The 18,440-nt window shown below is 59.8% G+C and overlaps 2 protein-coding genes and 1 long non-coding RNA gene across 5 annotated transcripts; 2 read left to right on the forward strand and 1 right to left on the reverse strand.

Moving 5' to 3' along the window:
- The first annotated feature begins 1,692 nt into the window (after positions 1–1,692).
- TSPAN33 (tetraspanin 33) lies at positions 1,693–5,466 on the forward strand. Of its 3 annotated transcripts, XM_064441598.1 has the most exons (8): positions 1,693–1,821; positions 2,651–2,708; positions 2,893–3,020; positions 3,126–3,200; positions 3,294–3,389; positions 3,664–3,792; positions 4,180–4,341; positions 4,575–5,466. In XM_064441598.1, exons 1-8 carry the CDS (start codon positions 1,717–1,719, stop codon positions 4,674–4,676), a joined length of 855 nt encoding a protein of 284 aa, XP_064297668.1. In that variant the 5' UTR covers positions 1,693–1,716; the 3' UTR covers positions 4,677–5,466. The 3 variants fall into 3 exon arrangements, with proteins under 3 accessions (XP_064297668.1, XP_064297660.1, XP_064297676.1); XM_064441590.1 differs by having other exon boundaries at positions 2,893–3,200; XM_064441606.1 differs by lacking the exon at positions 4,180–4,341 and having other exon boundaries at positions 2,893–3,200.
- Positions 3,375–7,545, reverse strand: LOC135311616 (uncharacterized). Its single transcript, XR_010371260.1, has 3 exons — positions 6,182–7,545; positions 4,492–5,439; positions 3,375–3,567 (listed from the first exon to the last, which is right to left on the reverse strand). It is a non-coding gene; the product is annotated as an uncharacterized LOC135311616 (long non-coding RNA).
- Positions 7,546–7,661: 116 nt separating this feature from the next.
- On the forward strand, positions 7,662–14,211 carry SMO (smoothened, frizzled class receptor). The gene is made up of 12 exons (XM_064441579.1): positions 7,662–8,431; positions 9,338–9,543; positions 9,712–9,921; positions 10,001–10,173; positions 10,364–10,583; positions 10,692–10,815; positions 10,899–10,991; positions 11,197–11,305; positions 11,476–11,661; positions 12,004–12,152; positions 12,247–12,381; positions 12,522–14,211. The coding sequence occupies exons 1-12, from the start codon at positions 7,921–7,923 to the stop codon at positions 13,046–13,048; spliced, it is 2,643 nt and encodes an 880-aa protein (XP_064297649.1). The 5' UTR covers positions 7,662–7,920; the 3' UTR covers positions 13,049–14,211.
- Positions 14,212–18,440: the final 4,229 nt, after the last annotated feature.

Genomic DNA, 18,440 nt, shown 5'->3' on the forward strand with positions numbered 1-18,440 from the left:
CTGGTGCCATCGCTGCGGTGACACGGGCTGGTGCCATCGCTGCGGTGCCGCGGGCTGGTGCCATCGCTGCGGTGCCGCGGGCTGGTGCCATCGCTGCGGTGACACGGGCTGGTGCCATCATTGTGGTGATGTGGGCTGGTGCCATCGCTGCGGTGCCACCTCGGTGACACTAAAAGCAAGAAGGGGATTTTTTTGGTTGCAGTTCCTCTGCCCAAAGCTCTCACCTTCCGCCAGGAAGGGCTGTGCCGGCACCGGCAGCTGCTCCCGGGGCTTTCCAGCCTTATGAACCCCAGGAGAGCAGATAAATAATAATAAATATAATAATAAATATAATAATAACCGGGGGAGTGGTGCTGCGTGATGGGACACAGCGATGGCTCTTGCCTCTGCTCGTGCTGGCCAAGAGAGCCAGAAGCGTGATGAACAGAAATTTAGGTGCAAAAATTCACCAAAAAAAATAGGGGATTTGAGCCTTGGATCCGGTTCGGGAAGGGACCCTGCTGCTTCCCCGCACCCCGGGGTGAGCCTGTAATTAATGCGAACGAGGTGGAGGGGACAGAGCAGAGCATTGGGATGGAGGAAGGATCCATCCATCCTCATCCTCCTCCCCGCCGGCTTCGGGTGGGTCACGCTGGACGCCCAAAAATAAAGGCAAATCTGAAGAAATCCCCCAAACTGTCCCATTTTTTAAAGCAGCTCGTAGGTTTTTGCAGTGGAGAGGGGAATCGCAGGTGTTCGAGCCCACTTCCCTCTGTCGGCAAGGTCGCTGGGGTCGGAGCATCGCCGCTACCTGTTTGGGGTGATTTCTGAAAATTTGGGGTCAGAGGGTTGTACCCTCGCACGGGAACCCCAAACCTCCCCAGCTGGGGGGGTTTCAGGGACGAGGGCTCTCCTGCGCCCCTGCCGTCGCCGCCACAGTCCCGGCTGTCCCTTCGTGTCCCCCCCCGAGGGCTGTCACTGAAGGCAGAAATCAATTATAAATCCTAGTTATCAAATGCAACTGATCCCCCCCAGGGCTGGGGGTCTCCAGGGCGGGGACGGCACGATTCGGGCAGTTTTGGGGCAGGCGGAGCTGCGGGGCCGGCCGGGAGCGGGGTTCAGGACCGACCTGGCTCGTCACGTGGTTGAAAAGCCAGGTGCGCTGGCCCTTTAAGGCGGAGGGGCGCTGGCCCTTTAAGGCCAGGAACAGGTGCGGCGGCGACACACCGCGCTCGAGGGGGGTGGGGGCGGGGAGAGGGCGGCGGCTGAGCGACGGGGCGAGCCGCCAATGGGAAGGCACAGTGGGTCAGACGGGCCAATGAGCGGGCGGCGAAGGGGAGGGGGCGCGAAGCGGGGTGTGTCGCCTCGGTGACCGGTTCGGCTCCGCTCGGCTCCGCTCCAGTCGGTTCGGCTCTGTTCGACCCATTCCGCTCGGCCCAGTTCGGCTCGGCTCCCCGCGGCCCGCTTCGGTTCCATTCGGCTCGGGCCGTTTCGGCTCCATTCGGCTCTGTTCGGCCCAGCTCGGCTCCATTCGGCTCGGCTCGTCCCGGCTCGGCTCGGCTCGTCCCGGCTCGGCTCGGCTCGGCTCGGCTCGTCCCGTCCCGGCTCGTCCCGTCCCGGCTCGGCTCGGCCCTGCCCGGCCGGGCTTGGTTCGGCTCCATTCGGCCCGGCGCGTCCCGGCTCGGCCCGGCCCGGCCCGGTTCGGCTCGGCCCGGCCCGGTTCGGCTCGGCCCGGCCATGGCGAGGCGGGCGGCGGGGCTCCCCGGCCCCCCCGGCGAGGATTTCTCCTTCGTGAGCCCGGCGGTGAAGTACGTGCTCTTCTTCTTCAACATGCTCTTCTGGGTGAGTCCAGGCGGCGGCACCCCCCGCCACCTTATCGCTAGGGGGGCGGAAAGCTGGGCTTTTGGGGTCCCCCTTGCTCGTGGTGTCACCCCTGGGTCCCCCCCCCCCGCCCCCAAACCTGTTGCCTTCCCCACCGTCCGGGGTGCCACAGCCCTTCGGGGGGGTCCCCGTGTCACCACACATCCCCCCCCAATGGGTGCCAGCGCCACCACAGCGAGGGCCTTTGGGCCCGATCCTGGCCCCGCATGGGTGGTGGACCCCCGGGGGTGGGGGTGGTGGGGGAACACCCCCAGGTACCCCTCTTGTGTCACACCCCCACACCCCCCCGGGAATACGGGTTGGGATCTTAATGTCTTTTAATGTTTTTTAATGTTTTTAACGTTTTTTAATGTTTTGGGGAATTTAAAAAATATTTTTGGGAGGTTTCTTAACGTTTCAGGTCTCTCTAATGTTTCGGGGGATGTTTTTAATGTTTTGGAGGGTTTTTAATGTTTTGGGATTTTTTATTTTAAGGTTTAAGATTTTTTTTTCATATTTCAGCAGATTTTTTTGTTTTGGGAAATTTTTTTTAATGTTTGGGGGGATTTTTAAAATATTTTCAGTTTGGTGGGGATTTTTTTGTGGTTTTGGGGGGTTTTTGGAGGGTCGGGAGTTTTGGAGGGATGTTTCCTCATTCAAAATCCCATTTTTGAGGAAGTTTCTCGTTTCCGCCAAACTCGGTCCCGCTGGGTCTGGCGGGGCGGGGCCAGGAGGCGGGGCCTGTGACACCACACCCTGCATGGGGTGGGGGCAACGAGGGGAAACTGAGGCAGAGGGTCTGGCCCTGCAGGTGATCTCGATGGTGATGGTGGCGGTGGGGGTCTACGCCCGGCTGCTGAAGCACGCGGGTGAGTTTTGGGGGGACTTGGGGGGTTCACGATGGGGGTTCGTTGGAGCCCCCGCTGCCCGGCCGAGGGGAGAGCGGGACCGATCCGGCGCCGCGGCGCTCGGGGGTGCTGCCGCGTTCCCCGAGGGAGCGGGACGCAGGATCCCCGGGGGTGCCGGGGCGGCCGGTGACGCTCGCCGCGGCAGAGGCGGCGATGGCCTGCCTGGCGGTGGACCCCGCCGTCTTGCTCGTCGTGGTCGGCGTCCTCACCTTCCTCATCACCTTCTGCGGTTGCGTCGGCTCCTTGCGGGAGAACATCTGCCTGCTGCAGGCGGTGAGTCCCCAGTGGGGGCGGCAGGTCCCTCCCGGGGGGCCCCCACAGGACCCTGGCATCACTCCCGAGGCATCCCCTCCGTCGTCACCCTCCTCTCGCCCGCAGTTCTCCGTCTGCCTCACCATCGTCTTCCTCCTGCAGCTGGCAGCCGGCGTGCTGGGCTTTGTCTTCTCCGACAAGGTGGTGGTTTGGGGGGGTTGGGCAGTGGGGGGGGCCGGGTGGCCCCGAGATGGTCCCCTTGGGTGACAGCCTTGCCCGCGTCCTGCCCCACAGGCACGCGGGAAGGTCAGCGAGATCATCAATGGTGCTATCGTCCATTACCGTGACGACCTGGACCTGCAGAACCTCATCGATTTTGGGCAGAAGGAGGTGCGTGGCAGTGACAGGGTGGGGAGGGGACACGACACACCGCCACCGACGGACGGACGGACAGGGACGTGTCACTGCTCACGGGTCCGGCTTAACTCCACGGGGTTGAGGCTGTTGGGTGGCTCCTCCGTGAGGATTTGGTAGTGGCGAAGCTCTGCCGGCTGGAAGTTGGGGAGAGCTGGATGAAAAGAGGGTCCGTCCGTGTGCTGCAGGCCTCCGCCGCGGGGCGGGGGTCCCTTCCGCGCTGAGCACTCCCCCCCCCCCTTCCCCGCAGTTCAGCTGCTGCGGAGGCGTCTCCTACAAGGACTGGTCCCAGAACATGTATTTCAACTGCACCGCCGCCAACCCCAGCCGGGAGCGGTGCTCCGTGCCTTTCTCCTGCTGCCTGCAGGACACCCATGAGGTGAGGACGGCGCCCTCGGGGGGAACCCCCCCGGCCCTGATCTGCACCCCTTTTCCCATCCCTCGGGGCTGCGTTGAGCCTGGACCCTCCTACCCCACCACTGGCAGTGTGTGGGACCCCCACACTGCCCTCCGGGCGCAGGGACGCTGTGTCTCTCTGTGTGTCTCCCCTCCCCACCCCCAATATTGTCCCTTTTGGGGGGGTTTTAGGGAGCCCAGTGCTGGAGGGATGGGGCTGGGGACACCGAAGGTGGGGTGGCCCAGGGGGAGGGGCACCCCGAGCGGCTCCGAGATGATGGCAGAGCCCCCCCTAAGAGGCAGGGACCCCCACCTCCAATCCAGGGTGATTTGTCCCCAGCCCCTCGGTGTCCTGTTCCCCCCATCCCAGGCCGTCATCAACACCATGTGCGGGCAGGGCATGCAGGCCAGGAGCTACCTGGAGGCCAGTGCCTTCATCCACACCAACGGCTGCATCGACAAACTGGTCAACTGGATCCACAGCAACCTCTTCCTGCTGGGGGGCATCGCCCTGGGGCTGGCCGTCCCCCAGGTACCGGGGTGTCCCCCCTTATGGGCATCGGGACCATCCTTCGCTCTCCGTGTCGTTCGCGAGCTGCCTTGAGGCTTAATTGCAATACCGGGGAGTCGGGGCTGGATTTGGGGGTGGGGGGAGTGGTGCGAATGTTGGGCACGTCCTCACCTGGAGCTGCGCGACCCCCTCGTAGGACAGCGGGGTGATGCTCCTCAGTGCCCTCCTCTTCCTCTTGCCTTCCTGTCCTGCAGCTGGTGGGCATCCTGCTGGCTCAGATCCTCATCAACCAGGTCAAAGACCAGATCAAGCTGCAGCTCTACAACCAGCAGCACCGGGCAGACCCCTGGTACTGAGCCCCGGTGCATCGCGGCGGAGCCAGCGTCCATCCCCACGGCACAGCGGTGGCTTGGGGAACTGGGATTTTCCAAACCCTGGATCCGTGGGAAGAGCTGAAGGGGGCTTTGCTGGAGAAGATGGAGGTTGGAGCAGGCTGCAGGCACCCGCATCTGTGCACGGTGGCCGCTGTGCTGCGCAGCGGGTCGCTGGGGCCTCGGCGGCTTCGGCAGCTGGCGTAAGAGCTGCCGGGCTCGGCCGGGACGTGCCGCGCTGCTGCGCCCTGTTTGGGAGACTGAACCAGCCCTGGTGAACTGTTGTCTGTCCGTCTGTCCGTCCCAGGGGACCGAGAGCTGGCGCACAGGTCGTGCACAAAACAGGTTTGCACTCGGATGTGCTTCCCATCGCCTCTTGGGCTGGAGATGGGTGTTTGTCTGTCTGTCCGTCCACGCAGCCGGCTGCCTTCGCTTTGGGCAAGGCTGGCTGCAGTCCCGGGGACGTCCCCCCGGTCGCTGGGTGCCGCAGATCCCGTTGGCTCCATCTTGGTGTCCGGCGGGGAGGAGGGCTTTGCTTGCAGCAGGAGCTGTTGCCTGCATGTCTACCCTGGAAGAAGGAACAGGCGGACGTCAGGCTGCGGGCTGACCCAAGGGCGCTTTATCAGCCGAGGGTGGGGGTCCCGTCTCTGCCCTGGGGGGCTCAAACCCCTCCACGGGGCGCTGAGCCCCATGCAGAAGAGGAGACAGGTGCAGCCCCACGGGGCCGGTGTCGGGCCACGACATTTCCCTTTGGAAATAAAGAGAAAAAAGAGAATGAAGTGGGGTCCAGCTGTGGGGAAAACAAATATAAGCGACCCCCCAAAACAAGTGAGGAGGAGGGAATGGGGGCAGCACAGCCAGATAGTAGACAGCAGAGAATCCCCAGCAATGAAATGTGGAGAGGTCCTTGCTGCTCTGCTCCGGAGGGGGGGTGACTTTGGGGGTGGGGGGCACCCCAAAAAGCTTTGGGGGTGCAAAGCTTGGAGCGAGGGACTGTTGCCGCCCCCTGGGATTGCAGGCCTCGGCCTCGCCACCACTTTTCGGAGCTATTGCAAACTGTGGGTGGAGTTTTGGATTTTTTTTTTTAATTTCTTTTTTTTTTTTCCCTTTCTTTTCCCCTCCTCGGGCTGGGTGGTCCCCCCCGCGCCGCCCCGCCGCGGAGAGAGTCGGGATGCGGCCCAGCGCCCGGCCCTTTGTGCGCGGCCGGGAGGCACCCAGGCAGGCGGGGGCTCGGCCCCACCAGCGGGTCCGTGCCCCTGTGCAACCTCCCTGCGCCCGGGTTTGTCCCCTCGGTGTCCCCGCAGTGGCTTTTGGCCAGGGTGGCACAGGGCTCTTGGGGGCCGAGGTGGCTGCGCTGGCCTGATCCTGCCCCAGCGTCAGCCAAGGGCTGGCTCCCGGCTGCCCCCGGTCCCCTCCGGCATCCCCTGGCTGGCTGCTCCAGGAAAAGTACCCAAAAACTGTGTTCCCCTAAAAAAAAAAAGATTTCTCACCCTAAAAGAGCAACTTCTGGAAAGGGTCCCCCTCCCCACAAAGCAACTTCTCTCCTCAAGAAAGCAATTTCTCTTCCCCTGAAGCACGCCCTCACCCCCCCGCCAAAATGTGGCTTGTCACACAAAACAATTTCTCCGCTCAAAAGTGATCACTTCTCCAAAGAATGGCATCTCTCCCCCGAAAAGTGACTCTTCCCCAGCCTGAAAAGTTACTTTTCCAAAACTTCTCCAAATTTTTTTTTTTTAAAAAAAACCTCTCTCCAAAGTTCGGAGAACTTTGTAAAAAAGCAAGTTCTCAAAAAAGGTGCTGCTCTCCAAAAGAGTGGCTTCTCCCCCCACCCAAACTGACTTTTGTCCCCAGAAAGTGACTTCCCATCAAAAAAGTTACTATTCTCGCCCCCAAAAAAGCAACTTTCTCCCCCCCAAAGGGACTTCTGTTTCCAAAAAGCAACTTTTCTCCCCCCAAAGTGACTCTCGTTTCCAAAAAGTTACTTGTCTTCCTCTAAAAGTAGCTCCCCCACAAAAGTTACTTTTATCCCCTAAAGAAAAGAAACTGTGAAAAGAAACTTTTCTCTCCCAATAAAGTGCCTTTTGTCCCCCAAAACTGACTCCTTTCCCCGCAAAAGCAGCTTTTCTTCCCCAAAGGCAACTTTTCTCCTCCAAAAAGTGACTTTTCCTTCCCAAAAAGTAGCCTTCCCCCCACAAAGTGAGTTTTTGTCTAAAAATGAAACTTCTATCTCCCAATAAAGTGCTTTTTGTAACCAAAAAGCAGCTTTTTCTCACCAAAAGTCGCTTCTCTTCCCCACAGTCAACTTTTCTCCTCCTAAAAGCAAATTTCCTTCCTAAAAAGTAACTTTTCTCCCCAAAAAAGTGACTTTCTCCCCCCACATCCAACTTTCCTCCCCTAAAAGTGATTTAGCTCCCTAAACAACTTTTCTCCTCCAAAAAGTGTCTTCTCTGCTCAAAAGGCAACTTTCCCCCAAAAAGTAACTTTTTTGCTAAAAAAAGAAACGCCTCTCTCCCAATAAAGTATCTTTTGTAACAGAAAAGCAACTTTTGCCCCCCAAAATTGGCTTTTCTCCTTCCAAAATGGCTTCTCTTCCCCCCAGGCAACTTTTCTCCTCCAAAACGCGACTTTTCCTTCCCAAAAAGAAACTTCCCCCCCACCCGAAAAGTTACTTTCTTCCCCCAAATCCAACTTTCCTCCCCTAAAAGTGACTTAGCTCGCTAAAAAACTTTTCTCCTACAAAAGGCGACTTCTCTGCCCAAAAAGCAACTTTCCCCCAAAAAGTAACTTTCTGCTTCCCAAAACAACTTTTATCCCCCCAAAACGAGAATTCTCCCCCTCAAAAAGCAACCCTCCCCCGCAAATCTCTCTCCTCCCCCCCAAATCCAGCTTCTCTCCGAAAAAAACAAACTTTCTCCTCCAAAAACGCCGGCTCCTCCCCTTTCCAAAGCAACATTTCCCCTCCCAGAAGCTCCTTCTCCCTCCCTAAAACCAAATTTCCCCTCACAAACCCCAATATTTCCCCTCTCAAAAACCAACTTTCCCCCCCCTCAGGAAAACAACCCTTCCCCCAACTCCCTGAGCGCGATCTCCGTCCTCAACAACTCGTTTTTCATTTTTCCTCCTCAAAAACTGGTCCCCTCCCTGTCTGCTTTAAAGAAAAAAAGTAACTTTTTCCTCGGGAAAAGACATTTTTTCCTCAGAAGAGGGCATTTTTTCTCTCAAAAGCGGGATGCCCCCCCCCGTCCCCCGTCCCGCGCCGCCTCTCCTCAGCCCGCCCCGGCGAGGGGCGCGAGGCGGTGGCGGGCCGGGCCGCGCTGAGGAGAGGGAGGAGGAGGAGGAGGAGGAGGAGGAGGAGGAGGAGGAAGGAGGAGGAGCGGCCCTGCTCCGCTCCCGGCGAGCTCAACAAAGGCCGTCGGGGCATGGCGGGGGCCGTGCCGCCCGCCTAGGGCCGGTGCGGTCCGGGATGGCGGCGCAGGGCGGCGGGTGGCGCTGGGCGCTGGCGCTGGGCATGGCGATGGCGCTGGGCGGCCGCCGCTCCTCCAGCCCCGCCGCCGCCGCCGCCGCCCCGTTCCTCAACGCCTCGGCCGTTCCCGAGCGCTGCCGCCGCCCCGCGCCCTGCGAACGGCTCCGTTACGGTGCCTGCCTGGGTTCGGCGCTGCCTTACGCCGCCACATCCACCTTGTTGGCCGCCGACTCCGCCTCGCAGGAGGAGGCTCACGGAAAGCTCCTGCTCTGGTCCGGTACGGACGGGGCGGGAGGGGGGCTGGGGTCTCCCGGCCCGGGGCGGTGTAGCGGGGCGGGGGCGGTATGGGGAGGGGGACACGGACGGACACACATACACACACGGAGTGAGGAGTTTGGGAAAGGCCCGGGACGGGCAGGGGGGAGCGGGAGATGTAATGGGGGGCTGGGGGGGGAGCACGGGGCGCTGGGGAGCGCTATAGGGGGGTGGTGCAGTATGGAGGGGTCTTGGGTGCCGTATGGAGGGGAGCAGTATAGCGGGGGGCTGGGGATGGGCGCTGTATAGCGGGGGGCTGGGATGGGTGCCGTATGGAGGGGAGCAGTATAGCGGGGGGCTGGGATGGGTGCTGTGTGGAGGGGAGCAGTATAGTGGGGAGCTGGGATGGGCGCAGTATAGCGGGGGGCTGGGATTGGGTACAGTATAGAGGGGGAGCAGTATAGCAGGGGACTAGGGATGGCTGCCATATAGGGGGATAGATGTTTAGGGGGGCAGAAGTAGGGGACCACGGGTGGGTAAGGTACAGATGGGAGCAGTATAGTGGGGGACAGGGTACAGTATAGAGAGGGCCTGGAGTTGGGTGCAGTGTAGCAGGGGAGCAGGGATGGGTGCAGTATAGCAGGGGTTCTGGGATCAGGCGCAGTATAGTGGGGGAGCAGTATAGCGGGGGGTGGGCTGAGCCCCGCGCTGCAGGGGAGCAGTATAGCGCCAGGGGACGGGCACAGCACCCCACAGGCTTTATAGCGGGGTCTGGGTGCTGCGTGCACCGAGCTGAGGGACGGATCGTGCTGGTGCTCCCTGCTGCTGGGGTCTGCCCCGTCCCACTGTGGGGCCACAGGGCGGGGGGACAGGATGACATGGCGGGGACGTGGGGGGGTGACAGCAGGGTGGGGGTGTGTCCCCGCAGGCCTGCGCAATGCCCCACGCTGCTGGGACGTCATCCAGCCCCTGCTCTGCGCCGTCTACATGCCCAAGTGTGAGGACGGCCAGGTAGAGCTGCCCAGCCAGACCCTCTGCCAGGCCACCCGGGCGCCCTGCACCATCGTGGAGCGCGAACGTGGCTGGCCCGACTTCCTCAAGTGCACGCCCGACCGATTCCCCGAGGGATGCCCGGTACGACGAGCTGCCACTCGTTACGACTGGCTCCAAATCCCCACGGGGCAGCGGGAAAACGCCGGCTGTCCCCAGCCCTCCACGGGTGACCGATGCCCACCCCAGCCTTTGCTGTGAGGGTGTCTCCTCCTCCTCCTCCTCCTCACGGCCTCATTTCTCCTCCAACAGAACGAGGTGCAGAACATCAAGTTCAACAGCTCGGGGCAGTGCGAGGCGCCGCTGGTGCGGACGGACAACCCCAAGAGCTGGTACGAGGACGTGGAGGGTTGTGGCATCCAGTGCCAGAACCCGCTCTTCACTGAGAAGGAGCACCGTGAAATGCACGTCTACATCGCTGCCTTCAGCTCCGTCACCATCTTCTGCACCTTCTTCACCCTGGTGAGACGCGGGGGGACATGGGGAGGTGTCCCCAAAAGGGGACCGGGCGCCAAGCTGTCCCTTTTTTCCCCGCCGCCAGGCCACGTTTGTCGCCGACTGGAGGAACTCCAACCGCTACCCTGCCGTCATCCTCTTCTATGTCAACGCCTGCTTCTTTGTGGGCAGCATCGGCTGGTTGGCGCAGTTCATGGATGGTGCCCGCGACGAGATCGTCTGCCGGGCTGATGGTACCATGCGGCTGGGGGAACCCACGTAGGTGTCACCTTTGTCCTCATCCCACCACGGCTGTGTGCTAAGAGGTGTCCCTGGGACCAGGTCTTGGGGTTTCCTGGCTTCTTGGGAGCACAGAGGATGCTCTGCTCCTGGGGTCGGAGAGACCCCTTTCCTCTCCCGTGTCCCCTCGTGGAGGTTGGTGATGCTCCTGTCTTGCCTCCCCCCGTAGCTCCAACGAGACGCTCTCCTGCGTCATCATCTTTGTCATCGTCTACTACTCGCTGATGTCGGGTGTCATCTGGTTCGTCATGCTGACCTATGCCTGGCACACCTCCTTCAAGGCACTGGGCACCACCTACCAGCCACTGCTGGGCAAGACCTCCTACTTCCACCTCATCACCTGGTCCATCCCCTTCGTCCTCACCGTCGCCATCCTGGCTGTGGCGCAGGTAACGGGACTGCGATCACATCTCTGGGCGGTTCCTTGAAGGGTGACGTCTGCAGGGAGGGGTGGCCGCAGCCAGCTGACGCCCTCTCCCTGTCCCCATCCCCACCAGGTGGATGGTGACTCCGTCAGTGGCATCTGTTTTGTGGGCTACAAGAACTACCGCTACCGGGCCGGCTTTGTCCTGGCACCCATTGGGCTCGTCCTCATCGTGGGAGGCTATTTCCTCATCCGGGGTAGGTGTGAGCTCGCCCCAGTGTGGGGACAGGGGGCACCGCGGGTGTCCCCCCAGCCCTGACCGCCTCGTCTGCTGCTGCAGGGGTCATGACACTCTTCTCCATCAAGAGCAACCACCCCGGGCTGCTGAGTGAGAAGGCGGCCAGCAAGATCAATGAGACCATGCTGCGGCTGGGTAAGTGAGGCTCTGTCGGCACCGTTTCCATGGGGATTTGAGCGGGAATGGGGATGTTTTGTCCCCTGAACCGAGACAGCCCCATCCCATCTTCCTGGGGGTGGCTGCAGCGGAGGACAAAGCCATAGTGATGGTGGCACAGCCCCGGTGCGGCATCTTTGTCCCCGTGTCCAGCTAAACCAGGGATATCCCGCTTCCCTTCCAGGCATCTTCGGCTTCTTGGCCTTCGGTTTCGTCTTCATCACTTTTGGCTGCCACTTCTATGACTTCTTCAACCAGGCAGAGTGGGAGCGCAGCTTTCGGGAATACGTCCTGTGAGCGGGACGGGGATGGGAGGGCAAGCGGGACGCTGGTGGCATCCCGGCCCCTCGCGTTGCTGAGCGTTGCCGCCGCGTCTCTGCTCTGGGGGGGCTCAGCCCCATCATGGGGCGTCCGTCAGGTGTCCCTCCTCCTCACGACCACCGTCCTGTGTCTGTCCCCGCAGGTGCGAGGCCAACGTGACCATCGCCACGCAGACCAACAAGCCCATCCCGGATTGTGAGATCAAGAACCGGCCGAGCCTGCTGGTGGAGAAGATCAACCTCTTCGCCATGTTCGGCACCGGTGTCTCCATGAGCACCTGGGTCTGGACCAAGGCCACCCTGCTCATCTGGAAGCGTACCTGGTGCAGGTGGGACCCTGGGGCTGTCACCCCACCTCCGTGTGACCCTTCCTGCCCCATCCAACATCCTCAGATGTTGGAGGTTGTCCCCAGACGTTTGTCCGTCCGCTGTGGGGTCACAGCAGGCAGTGGTTTGGGAACGGGGTGGCTTCTCCCACTTTGTCTTTTGTCCCATTTGTGGGGCATCTCCATCCCCGGGGGACCCATCCAATGCAGTCACCAGCCCATGGGGTCCCTGTGCAGAGTGGGAGAGGGAGATGGGGAGGGTCCCCGTGCCGCTGGCTGCGATGCCTGTGTGTCCCCTGTTCCCGGGTCACCCCATGTCCCTGCTCCGTCCCTCTACGTCCCCAGGCTGACGGGGCAAAGCGACGACCAGCCCAAGAGGATCAAGAAGAGCAAGATGATCGCAAAGGCCTTCTCCAAGCGCAAGGAGCTGCTGCGCGACCCGGGCCGGGAGTTGTCCTTCAGCATGCACACCGTCTCGCACGACGGCCCTGTGGGTACGTGCCGGCTGGAGGGGGCTGTCTCGGCAGCGTGCTGGGGTCTCTGCCATCCACCCCTGACTTGACCAGAGCTCCCCTGTTGTCGCTGCAGCTGGTTTAGCGTTTGACATCAACGAGCCGTCGGCCGACGTGTCCTCGGCATGGGCCCAGCATGTCACAAAGATGGTGGCCAGGAGAGGGGCTATCCTGCCCCAGGACATCTCCGTGACGCCTGTGGCGACGCCTGGCAAGTCCTTGGGGAGGGTTTGGGGCAGCTCTGGGGGGATGAGCCGGGCTGAGGGGTATTGGGGACGTGCAGGGAGGCAGAGCTGGGGGGTGTGGGGCAGGATCCAGCCTCTCTCACCTGCCCCATCCCATGTCCCGCAGTGCCGCCGGAGGAGAGGGCCAACCTCTGGGTGGTGGAGGCCGATGTCTCCCCCGAACTGCAGAAACGCAGCGCTCGCAAGAAGAAGCGGAGGAAGAAGAAGAAGGAGGTGTGCCCAGGCCCCGAGCGCTGCCCTGCAGCCCCCCCAGCCCCCAGCACCGTCCCTCGCCTGCCCCGGTTGCCCCCCCAGCCCTGCCTGGTCGCCTTCGCCCCCGACGTCCTCTCGGGCCTCCCACCTGGCCAGCCCGAAGCCACCTTCACTGGGGGGCTGTGGGACGGCCGCCGCAGAACCAACGTCTTCCACCTCATCAGCAACCCCTTCTGCCCTGAGAGCGGGTCCCTGGAGGAGGAGAGCCCCGGCCCCAGCAGCGGGCGCCAGCAGCACAATGGGGGTCTGCTCTGGCCCCACGGCACCCTGCCCCACGGTGGGGGACCGAGGACTCAGGGCCGACGGGCCGGCTTGGCCCCCATCCACTCTCGGACCAACCTGGTGGATGCGGAGCTGCTGGACGCTGATTCGGACTTTTGAACCCATCAGGGATGTTGCGAGGGGACGGGGACAGTTGGGGTGAGACCCCAAACCTCACCCAGCATGGGTGGCCTGTGAGGGGACACCGAAGCCCACCCCATCCTGCCGGGGCCAGTTCCAAGCATCCCCCTGGCCCGGCCACGGCTGATTTCTCCCCTCGGAGTGCGGCATTTCTTTGCCCGGATGGACTCGATGCACATCCCAGCATGACAAGACACCGGCAGAAGGGTTTTGGGGTCTCCCTCGGCATCGCTGAGAGAAGAGAAATGGGGCGTCGATGGACCAAACCCCACACAGGTCCTGCGGGGATTTGAGGACGAGGGGGACGGGCGCGGTGCCCCCCCAGGACAGCAGTGCCGGACAGTGGGTGAGCGTAGGTTCGGGGTGCATTTTGGTGAGCTTTGTCCCATGTCTCGGGGTGCTGGGACCCGCCGACACCCCTCACTCGCCCTCTGCCCCCACCCGCGGCTAGATGGTGCATAGAGCTTACAAACACGTGTGCCAATAGGGTTGGGTTTTTTTGATTATTATTATTTTTAAATTTTTTTTATAATACACTGAGACATAACGGCCAGGCACGGCCTCCGCTAGGGTGTGGGATAAGCTGAACCCCCTCACTGGGCGGTGGCGGCGGCATCCCCAGGGTGCACCCGTTTTTCTGGGTGCCCCGTTATTTCTTCAGGGGTCCCAAAGTGCCTTCCAGCTCCCCAGAGAGCTGAACCAGACCCAAACCGCAGGGTTGGGGGACGGTGGTCCCCGGCCACAGGAGATGGGGAACCGTGTTGGGGTTCCTTGAGCCACGATGCAAAAGAAAAACAACCCCAAACCCAAGCGAAAGTTTAAAATCCCCGGGGTGAGCCAAGGTTGCCTTTGCTGTCGGGATGCACCACCCCCCCACCCCTGCCCAGAGCGAAGCTTTTTATTACTTTTCTTAAGGAAAAAAAAACCCCGAAGTTACAGTGGACCCGGCCAAGCCCTGACGTAGGAGGACTCCGGTCCCTGCTGGTGTTTTGTATCTGTCCATTATCCCTGTACGTGTCTTTATTAAACCCTGGTAGGCTCCTGGCTTTCTCGCGATCCCGGTGACCTCCTCGGGTTAATTTTTGCTGTGTAAAGGAAAAAACCCTCCTCTATCAGTATTAAATTTGCCAAGTTTTCATTGCCAGCGGCTCCCCGGGCTCTTTGCAGGGGGAACGAGCGCGGGGAAACATCCGCGGGGTTTTGCCCTTTCTCCTAAAAGGGCTCCAACTGCTTTAAAACCTGCTTTAAAAGCCCTGCCCCAGCTGTTTCGCCCACCAAAGGCAGGTGTGAGGGGCTGGAAACATCTGCAGGTGCCGTGGGGAGCGTTTTGGGGGACACTCGCTGGGTTTTGGCAGCAAAATGGGGGGTCCGGGGGGGGCCCTCTGCCAGCAGATGGCACTATGGCCTTAAATATCCCCAAACCTGCAGATGGGTGGCCCAAATTTTGGGGTGCCGCTGGGCGCCTCGGCCGGAGCGGGGCCCCGTGGGGTGAGGGGCACCCATTGCTGCCCGCGGCACCAGGCTGTGCGGAGGGTGCTTTTGGGGACAAACGTTGCTTTTGGAAAGTATCCTTTTTTTATTTCACTTGGGAGTGAGGGAGCCACGTGCTTGGTTATCCCGGAGACGAGGTGCCCCTCTGAAATTTGGGTGGAATTGGCTGGTGAAAATTGAGTTTTTTCCAATGGTTTTTGGGTGAAAATCGTGGTTTTTTCCAAAGTTTTTTGGCGAGCAGGATGGGCCAACCCTGCTCTGCCGCCGTTACGGGGCTCGGGAAGCCAGAGTTAAAGGTTGGTTTGTCTGGGGTGAAGATAGATAAAGAGAAACATTTTGGTGTATTTTATTTTTGTGGGCTTTTTTTTCATCTGTAACTACCAAATTTTATTTTTGTGGGCTTCTTGTTTTTCGAAGAAAAATGGATTGAAGCAGCTGTTCCTTCATGATACGCTGTTTTGAAACAAAAAGCTAAAATATTTAGTTTTGGAAATGAGAGGAGACATCCCAATCGCACCACATCCCCTGCGTTTTCCCCCAGGCAACAAAAAAAGCCCCCTGGATTTGGCACATGGGGACAAAGAAGCTGTTTTTTTTAGGAAGAAAAAACCATTTTTTCCTGGGAAATGCTGCATCTTCCTTGCAAGGGGCTCCGAAGATGGAACCGGCTCTTTGCTCTAGTGGGAAAAATGCAAAGCAACTGTCAAAAAATCATCGTTTAAACTGGGTTATGATTAAAAGGTCCTGGATAAAAGGGATGAAATGCCTGTCACGGGACAAATTCGGCGCAACTTCTCCCACCGGCTGCGTTTCGGAGCATCCTGCCCCGGCACCGGGCCGGGAGCACTGAGCGTCCCCAGCCAAAAGTGAGCGGCGGCCCCGCTTGCCACCGTGGGAGCTCGTGGTGTTCGGACGCTGCTCGGGGTCAGGTTTTGCAGGAGTAAGAAGAATTAAGAAAGCGGGGAGGTGCCTTTGCTTTGCCTCTCCCGTCGTTTCGGCTCCAGGGGATTTTCCTCCAGGACGCTGGGGCAGCGCCGAGGCTGCCAGCCGCCACTGCCACCGTGGGTTTTCCCCGCCCGATGCCACTGGCGGGGAAACCACAGCCAGGAAACCACTAATGTGAGCGGCGAAAGCCGGGCGGTTGCCTGCAGCGGCGCTCACATGCACGACGTGGGACCGGAGACCCCCGGGGGTGGCCGAGCCAGCTCTGATGGAGGAGATGCAGTTTTATTAGGGGTCAGGGACGAGGCTGGACCAACGTCCCCTCCATCCTTGGCACTCTCGTGTTGGCCTTTGCGACGCTTCTGCTCAACCTCTCCCCCAAGAGCATCTTCTCCCTCCGACTCCTTCAGCATCGGGGAAGTTTTAAGGACCCGAGGGACAAAACTCCTCCCTCTGGTGACCCAGACGTCAGCTCCCAGGCTGGCAAAACCCAATTAATTTCCCCAGCTGCGCATCGAGTATCCGCAGGGAAGAAAGGGAAGAGCTCCAACGGTCACACGCAAATACCGTCCTCTTATTTATTATTCTTTTCCCTTTTGGTGAGGAGCAGATTTCAGGCTCCGCTTTACATGACAAAGGAGCAAAGAGCCTTTCCTCTTCCCCCCGCCTGCCCTCCCATTGTGAAACAGCTTTAATATCTTCCAGTTATTATTTTAAGCCGATTTCCTAAGGAAACGGGTCTCGTATATTACATGCCTATGCATATGTCCGTCTGTCAGGCATCCCCCCAGCCTGGCACAATAGTCAACTCGCAGGTAAAGACTGCAAAGATCGTGTGTGGGGAGAGGAATTCCACACATGTGTGTGCGTCCGCCCCGTCCCGCTCTTCAGCGTTTTAAGCCGTTTTGGGAGGCGCGGAGGGTCGCACGTCCCCGTGAGCGTTCCATCTGGGCGAGGTTTTGAGGAAACTGGATAATATTTGCTCTGAATACATTGAAACCACGCGCCCCCGGGGACAAACGTCGGTGCTATCTGGCCATCTGGTCGCTTTTGCCGTAATTAAATGAACAAAAACGACGATAGCGCGGGTTGGTCATGGGGCTGTTGCCAGAACAAATCAATAACTGCAGTAAAATCAGATTGCTCATATCAAATCTTCAAATGCCATTAGGTGGGGACAGGCTGAATCATCTTAAATTCGTATCTGCGGTACAAGAGGTACAATTAGAAGAGCTAATATTATAGGGCAGTATCGACTTCTCATTTGGGATTGTATATATCTCTGCACGATGATGACTCTGTCTGTCGGCTTGCAGTAGAGTATTAGTTTCAGAGAATTGAAAAACTTCCATATAAATCTCTTTTTTTCCCCCTCTTTTAATCACCTCTGGCAGGCTCAGCCTTTGTAGCATGAAGCTCCCCCATTCTGTGCTTCTTCCAGCGCCGCTTTTAGGACTGAACATCACAGGAACTGGCAAATCCAGACGTGAAAGTGGTTAGTGAGGGCTCTGCTGACCTGGTAACCGGCCCGGTCTCCTCCCCGGCACCGCCAGCCCTTCCCTGGAGGGATTTCAGGGCAATATAGCAATTCACGAGCCAAACAGCTCAGCCACGCTCAATTTTCCAGCTGTTTTGGTGGAGAAAAACCCACGTTTTCTTTGTTTCTGCAAGGTGTCTGCGACAACTACGAAATGTCTGCTGTCGGTGTCTAATCTCACTCTTCCCTCACCTTTGTGCTACAAGACACTCCGTTTGGGGCTCTGCATGTGCTGGTTCCCACCTGCCTGTGCCCTGCCTCTGCTCCCCACCGCTGCGTCCCTTCAAAGCAGGATCGTGCACGCCAGGCCCTGGCCGGCAGCGCCGTGGGCGATGCGAGCTGCACCGGGCCCAGCTTGGTTCCACCGCGCCCGGCGTGCCCGACCCCAGCCTGTCAGGAAAGTGGTATTTCCATGCCAGCAGGTCAGGCGCGGGCGAAACAGGGTGCAGAGCAGAGCTGAGCCTGCCCTTACAGCAGTAAGGAGACACCGCAGCTATTTTATTCCTCTTCTGGCTTAATTTTATTGTTTGTGGTGATGGTTGGTGCGAGAAACCAGGCTATCTCCCCTGTGGATCTACACACAGCCATGGCTCTCAAGAGACTCTCGCCTTCCCAAGGCTGCTTTCTCTGAAGGTTTCCAATATCTCCTTGCAGGCGCAGGCAGCCCTGCCTCGCTGCCCGTATCCCGTCCCTCGCTGCCCGTCTCCCATCCCTTGTGCTGTCTCCGGGACGTGCAGCATGGGGAAGGAGCCAGCCCGAACCTCTCTCGTAGGCACTGCTGGCGCTGCTCTCACAGAGCCCCAATTGTTCAAAGCGCTCAATCCTCCCTGATATCCGTCGGTTTTTTCCCAGAAAAATCGTCAAGTACAGCCTTGCTCCGGCTGTGTGGATGGTTTGCTGGATCTCTGGCAAGCTGCGATGTCAGCTATTTGCTCGGCAGGCAAGCGGTGGTTTGTGCCCCGACGTGACGGAGGCGCGTCCAACTGGCACCAGGGCATTCGGGCGCGCTGAGATTAGCGTACAACGGTTCCCCCCGCCAGGAAAAGGCCATCCCTGTCAGTAACCCCATTCAAGGACCACACTCTTTAAGTGAGCGGGGCAAGCGTGGTGAACATCATACGCTGAGCCGGGTGGGTGACGCACAGCTGGGGCGCAGGTAGCACGAAGGACCGAACTCGAGATCCAGATTTTGCCTGGGCAGCTGATTCCCCCAGGTCAGGTGTGTGAAAAACAACCTGGTGTTTATTCTGCGGCACCGGGAGACAATAACATCTGGAGGATTTCTGCCCCGGGCATCGGTGCCACAAGCCCCACTCTGCAGCAGAACTGTGGTGCCGTGGGAGCTGGGGCTTTGCACGAAGCCTGCTCTTGCCTTACGGCTGCAAGAAATGCAGTGTATAT

Source organism: Phalacrocorax carbo, chromosome 1, assembly GCF_963921805.1.
Source record: "Phalacrocorax carbo chromosome 1, bPhaCar2.1, whole genome shotgun sequence".
NCBI lineage: Eukaryota > Metazoa > Chordata > Aves > Suliformes > Phalacrocoracidae > Phalacrocorax > Phalacrocorax carbo.

Bases quoted from the DNA above. Each gene is read 5' to 3' on its own strand.
- TSPAN33 (XM_064441590.1), top strand. From the start codon at position 1,717: ATGGCGAGGCGGGCGGCGGGGCTCCCCGGCCCCCCCGGCGAGGATTTC. The intron at 3,201-3,293 runs GTGGTGGTTTGG...CCTGCCCCACAG, and splicing joins GCTTTGTCTTCTCCGACAAG to GCACGCGGGAAGGTCAGCGA. The intron at 3,793-4,179 runs GTGAGGACGGCG...CCCCCATCCCAG, and splicing joins GCCTGCAGGACACCCATGAG to GCCGTCATCAACACCATGTG.
- SMO (XM_064441579.1), top strand. From the start codon at position 7,921: ATGCCCCCCCCCGTCCCCCGTCCCGCGCCGCCTCTCCTCAGCCCGCCC. The intron at 9,922-10,000 runs GTGAGACGCGGG...CCCCGCCGCCAG, and splicing joins TCTGCACCTTCTTCACCCTG to GCCACGTTTGTCGCCGACTG. The intron at 11,662-12,003 runs GTGGGACCCTGG...CTACGTCCCCAG, and splicing joins TGGAAGCGTACCTGGTGCAG to GCTGACGGGGCAAAGCGACG.